Source organism: Elephantulus edwardii, unplaced genomic scaffold (genome assembly GCF_000299155.1).
Source record: "Elephantulus edwardii isolate Elephantulus edwardi_28Jun2011 unplaced genomic scaffold, EleEdw1.0 scaffold00476, whole genome shotgun sequence".
Taxonomy (NCBI): domain Eukaryota; kingdom Metazoa; phylum Chordata; class Mammalia; order Macroscelidea; family Macroscelididae; genus Elephantulus; species Elephantulus edwardii.
Window position 1 is genome coordinate 438,826 of NW_006400226.1, and position 6,627 is coordinate 445,452.

Genomic DNA, 6,627 nt, shown 5'->3' on the forward strand with positions numbered 1-6,627 from the left:
TGCTATGAGTCTAGTCGACTTGACGGCACATAACAGTTAGTAACCTTGGGGGGAAAGCCATGCTTGGAAGTGACTGTAACACTCAAATGTTATTGCTGGATAGATCCAAAGTCTCCAGGAGAACCAAGTAAAGCTGCGCTGAAGGACCGGCCACTCAGGCTTCTGGTCACGCCCCCGAAGGCGGGACCACGCTGGTCCCGCCCCACGACCCTGGGCCCGCCCCCTGCGTAACCCGGATACACACCCACGCTCCCCTTTCACCTCAGGGTGGTTGGCTAACGTGGAGGTGAGAACTGCCGGCAGGCCTGGAGCGGGCCGCTCGGTCCGCAGTTAGCCGGGTGCTCTGAGGAGCCGCGGGGGTCTTCGCGGCAGGGCTAGACCTACCCGGGGAGAAGCCGATGGGGCGCGCGGACGCTGACGAGCGGTCTCCTGTGTAGTCCGCGCGGCGCCTGGCCGAGGAAGCCTGTGCCGGCGGTCTCCCGGGCCCGGCGGCGGCACCATGGCTCCCATGGGCATCCGCCTGTCCCCGCTCGGGGTGGCCGTGTTCTGCCTACTAGGGCTCGGCGTGCTTTACCACCTCTACTCGGGCTTCCTGGCCGGCCGCTTCAGCCTGTTCGGCCTGGGTGGTGAGGCGGGCGGCGGCGCGGCGGGGCCCGCGCCCGCGGCCGACGGGGGCCCAGTGGACCTGCGCGAGCTGCTGGCGGTGTCTGTGCTGGCCGCCGTCCGCGGCGGCGAGGAGGTGAAGCGCATCCGCGAGAGCAACTCTCTGCACGAGAAGACCAAGGGCAAGACGCGTGAGGGGGCCGACGAGAAGATGACCAGCGGCGACGTGCTGTCCAACCGCAAGATGTTCTACCTTCTCAAAACCGCCTTCCCTAGCGTGCAGGTGAGCGGGCGCAGCGGCCCGGGGGGCTCTGGTCCGCATTTGCAGTCGAGGAAACCGAGGCACTACAGTTAAGATCCTAGACAGCGGTGCAAAAACTGGGTGAAGTTGCGGGGTACAGAGCCCCATCCTGGTGTGATCTAATACCATATTCGTCTCGTGCCCGTGCCTCGTCTGGAGCTGGAGAGGTGGGGGCAGGATCTCAGAGGCTCCCCCCCTCCAGCCTTCCAAGATCTCACTATAGTGGCTGCAAAGTCTGGCAAGCTAGCAGTGAGCTGTGGGTGGACCTGTGGATGTGTAGGGCACGGGGGCGGGGGGGCAAGGAAGGACACATACACACACACATACACTCTCTCTCTCACACACATACACACACACACACACACACACACACATACATTCACTCACTCACTCATGAATTAATTGCTTTAACTGTATTCTTGTTTGAATCGTCTTAATGGAACCCGTTCATGGGAGTATTTGGAAGTGTATTTCCCAGCTCCTTCTACCCCAGGCTGGCACTTGATTAAAGACCCATATTTACTCCAGAGAGTATGAATTAAAGAACAGTTGTCTTTTCTTTGGAGTAGGACTCTGGGAAAGGAGTTGACATTGGAACCTAGACCTTTTAGATTGTTCTAAGTATTTTTGGAATGAGTCACTTCAGTGGAGCTACTTTTTAATTGGGTAATGCCTTTTATTAAAATTCTGGAGGAACACCTCAGTGCACTATAGCAATAGCATATTAGTGTTAACGTTTTCAGTCACCAACAATAGTAGGCTTGGTTAGTGGGAAGAAAAATTTCCATAGAGTTTTGTTAATTAACAAAGAAAACGAAGCTCAGGCTTCCTTGGAAAATATTTGACCTTTTACTGTTGATTTTGAACAAGCTGGTATTGTAATTTTGGAATTTGGTGTAACATTCTCTCCAGCCTAAAATAGTATTGCTCTGATTCTGTTTCTGATTTTTTTTTTTTTTAAAGCATGAAGAAACACTGGCTAGGGGCTGAGTAACATGTAATTGGCATTGTTGTTGTTGTTGATTGCCACCGAGTCGGGTGCAATTCCTAGCGACTCTGTGAACAAAAGACCTAATTCCTTTTCATAACTATCATCATTTCTCAAAGTTCATAGAGTTTCCAGAGGCTTGTGGTTTAGGAATTGGATGCCACTCCTGCTTCCAAACCTGTTTAACAACTGGAAGCTCCACCAAACACTGTCCACATAGGGAAATCATTCTGGTATTTGATACCCCAATGGTACAAGGTTCAGCATCACAGCAACCCAGGTTACTTCATACTGCACGTTGACAAAGAGTGATGTACAAAGTGGACGAGTGTTCCTCCAGATAGAACAACACTAGTTTCACTTAGCAGTGGTTAAGTGTCGTCAAGTCGAATACAAGTAAGAGTAAGTTTTGCAAAAAAGACCTAAACTCTGTTCTATAACTAATATCGTTTCTGTACTAAAACTACCATCATTTCTGTACCTTTATCGAGTTTAGAGAGTTTGTAGAGCATTAGTAGAGGGTTTTTTTAAGTGTCTATTCACACAAAATACAGGACCTTTCCAGTTTTTGTTTTGCTCTATCATAATACTATGTTATCATAACTAAAATTCATCTTGTGTTGGCAAGTAGTGTGTGAGATGTGCTTGTGAAATGTCATTTTTTTTCTCACAACATGCATAAACATGTGTTTTTCTGTGACTTAGTGGAGCAAACAGGAATTTCAGAGAAGTTAAAATGTAAATACTTGCAACAGTAGTGATACTGTTTTTTGAGTGCATTTCAGCTACCCACGTATTGGCCATACAGAACCTTATTTGATCCTCATGACAACTTTAATAAGTTAAGTAGTTTATACTCACCAGTGATGGGATGCTGAAAATGAGGAGGGATTTAAACATTTGCTGCAGATGATTATTGTCTGCAGCTTTCAATATGGGGTATGTCTTCACATCAAGAAAAAAAATTCTTTACCACCACACCAGTAGACAACATCATGATAGATGGAGAAGAGATAGAAATTGTCACTGACTTCATCTTGTTTGGATTTACTATAAATCTCTTCACATCAGCAGCCAGGAAATCAAAAGGTGTCTTGCATTGAGAAAGTCTGCTGTTAGTGACCTCTTCATAGTGTGGAAGAGCAAAGATAGCAGTTTGAAGACTAAGGTGCACCTGTTATTCACTGCACATCTGAAAGTTGGGCAGTGGATAAGGATGCAGAAGAAGAATTAATATCTTAAGTTGTGGTGCTGGAGAAGAATGCTGAATATTCAGTGAACTGCTAAAAGGACAAACAAGTATGTCTTGGAAAAGATTCAGCAGAGATGCTCCTTGGAGGCAAAACCAGTAACAATTCTCCTTCCATCCTTTGGGCATGTTGTTAGGAGGAGCCAGTCCTTGGAAAGGGACATCACGTTTAGAAAGATAGGCAGCAGAGGAGGGGAAAACTAAATGAGGTGCCTTGACACAGTGATGGTAGTGGTGGGAGAGAAGATGAAGATAGCACAGGGCAAGAAAGGGTTTAGATCCATTGTTCATAGGGTTGCTATGAGTTACAGTTGACTCAAAGGCACTTAAGTATGTCCTGCTGATGGGAAGGGTGCTCTAGTGACAAAGTCTCTAGCTGGTTGCACTGCAAATCCGAAGGGTTGGCAGTTCTAGCCCAACTGTAGCTCATGGGTGAAAGGTGGTTATTGTCCTCCTGCTAGGAATTTCAGCTTCAGAAATACACTAGAGGGTCACTGTGAGTAGGAAACTTGAGACTGACAGTACTCTCTACTCTATTGTCTAAATACACTGTCTAGTTTTAGCTTGATTTTAACACTTAGTATGAATTACAAGGGAAAAACACATTAAATTATAGATGTTTAAAGCTGGAATAGTGAAATAAAGGAAGTAGAGTTGGATTTTTTAAAAGAACAGAGATGAAAATATTCTTAAATACCAAAAAGATCAGGGAGTCCTGGTGTCCTAGTGTTAAGGAGTTGTGTTGACAACTAAGGCTGTTGATTTGAATCTACCAGGTGCTATTTAGGAGAAAGTTGGGCACACTCTTCCAATGTGATGTACAGCTTCTGAAAACCCACTGGAGGGTCACCTATGCATCAGTTCCAACCTGACATATAACCCTCTAAAAAATCCATTTTTCTCTCTCTGTCTCTCTCTCTCTGTGTGTGTATGTGTGCATTCACATGCAAGTGTGTGCACAGGGTCACATGCAGCCTGCACTCCCCATCCCAAAGCTATTGTCTTGAGTTACTGCCATAGAATTTTATCTGCCAACGGGTAATGAGCTACATTTTATTGAATATAAAAAGTTCAATTCTTGGAATTGCAAATGTTTAAGAAACTGCCTTACAAAATATTCTTTGTGTTTTCTTGTGACTGAATGTTTACATCTTTAGTGTTTATATTAGTGGTGATTGGTGGCATGGAAGAGGCTGTTTTCGTTGATTCAGTGTCAGAGTACCCTTCGCGCGTACCATGGTGAGCTGTCTCTTTTTGTGTCTTGAGTTGTTAGGCTAGAAGCCAAATGTATTCTTTGAAATAGAGACTCAGCTCTAGATATTTTCCTTTTTCCCTTCTGTCCCCACATCCATAAATAGGCTTTGGTGTTTGGCTGCTTTTGAAGTTAGAATTTTTGTGGTGCCTTTTTTTTTTTTGTGGTTTATTTTTTGGGTGAAGATCTCAAATCACTCAGTTCACTTCTTGGAAAGGAATCCTGAGAAGCCGCAGACACTCTTTCTTTTACCTGGTTGAAGGTGAGAGTATTGCCTTCTGTCCTCCCACTGCTTTCTGGCATAATATTTATTTCTCAATAAAGGATGTAACAGATATCGCTTAAGAGTATAAATCTGGGATAATTTTGCCTCCTAAGGGAGATTTGGTAGCCTAGTTTATAGGAAGTTGTACTGCTAACTAGTGGTGCATCTGGTGTTTCAAATCCACCAGTCACTTTGTGGCAGAAGGATGGACAGTCTCCTTCCATGCAGTTTACAGCCTCAGAAAATCCATGTGAAGGTCAGCTATGAGTCATTTCTGGTTGTATGGCAATGAGTATTTTAGTTTTAAAGAATATTTGACAACATCTAGGGACATCTTTGTCAAAAGTGGGGAGACTTAAAGTGTGAGGGGAAAACAAAACTGAAACTCATTGCCTCTAAGGTCAGAACTGACTTATTTCCCTCCAGTAAGTTTTCAGAGGCTGGAAATTTCATGGGAGGAATTTCTCACATTTTTCTCTGAGACCCACAGGTCCTAGAGAAGCACCTGAGAGGTGCCACTTTGAGTTAGCAGCACAAATCCCTATTGACTATGCCACTATAGCTTTCCTAACATGATTTAATTCTTAGTAATGCCAGGTATTGGCCCAACATACTGTTGGCTTTAATGTTACCATGTATAAGGAAGTACAGAAGACTTAACTAAGTATACTCTCAAACTGTATTGTTTTAAGGGATTCGAAGGGGATCTGGTGGCTTCTTGTTATTAGGTTACATCTAGTTGCATACGACCCCTAGCAACCCTATGAAGAATTGACCTGAACTCTCCTATTTTTTTGGTGCCATCTTCACAGTCTCTGATACATTGTCAAGTCCATTGTGCAGTCACTGTGTCATTCCACCTGGTTTAGAGTCTTTCTCTCCTCTGCTGTTCCTCCAACTTTCCAGACATGATGGCCTACTCTGAGAAATAGACTCTTCTAGCAGCGTGACCAACCAAAGTCTGCGAGCCCAGGCTTTACCATCCTTGTTTCCAATTTCTCACAAGTTATATAATAATTTCCAAAAATGTTGTTCCTGAGTGCTGTGTAGAATTCCATTCCATGTGTGAATATACCACATTTTCTCAGTGTTTGATTGCGGTTGGACATTTGTGCTGTTTCCATGTTCTTGTAATTGTGAGCATTGTTCACAATTCACATAACATTGTTATGAACATTGGTGTTCAAATCTCCATTTGTGTCTCAGTTATATTTTCCTTAGAGTATATCCCTAGCAGTGGAATAGCTGGTCATATGGAATTTCTATGTTCACCTTTTTTAGGAAATGCTAGACTGCCTTCCAGAGTGGTTATACCATTTTATAATCTCCCTGACAGTTTAAGAGAGTTTCTATCTCTCCACATTCTTTACAACATTTATTACTTGCAGTCCTGTTAAACATTGCCACTATTACTGGAGTGAGATGGTATCTCATTGTGGTTTTGATTTGCATATCTCTTCTTGCCAGTGATTTTGAGCATGTTTTCATGTGTCTGTTGTCTTTGTGAATATCTTCCTTCATGAGAATTCTTTCCATGTCTTTCCCCCATTTTGTAATTGTGTTATCAGTCTTTTTCTTATGGAGGCCCTGCTTTTTTGTTGTTTGTTATGTGCCAGTCCAGTCGTTTGTGACTCATAGCGACCCTATGTACAACAGCCCTAAACCGTGCTCTATCCTGTGCCAGTCTCGCTGCCTCTGACACACCCATCCCGATTACCCCAGGCACTGAATCAATCCACCTCATAGAGGGTCTTCCCCTCCTGCGCAGTCCCTCCACTCTACCCAGCATGATGTCCCTCTCTAAAGACCTGTCTCTCCTTACAACATGGCCAGAGTATGTCAGACAAAGCCCCAGAATCCTTACCTCCAAGGAGCAGCCTGGTTTAATCCTCTCTAGGATGAATCTGTTTGTTTTCTTGGCACTCCATGGTACATTCAGTACTCTTCTCCAGCACCACAGCTCAAAGGC

The 6,627-nt window shown here is 44.5% G+C and overlaps 1 protein-coding gene across 1 annotated transcript in view; it reads left to right on the forward strand.

The window, feature by feature from the left end:
* The first annotated feature begins 464 nt into the window (after positions 1-464).
* LOC102861751 (inositol monophosphatase 3-like) overlaps positions 465-6,627 on the forward strand; it is a 39,819-nt gene continuing 33,656 nt past the window's right edge. Inside the window, exon 1 of the mRNA XM_006902950.1 lies at positions 465-886. Coding sequence (XP_006903012.1) covers positions 500-886 — 387 coding nt within the window. The 5' untranslated portion in view covers positions 465-499. The remainder of the gene's footprint in view (positions 887-6,627) is intronic.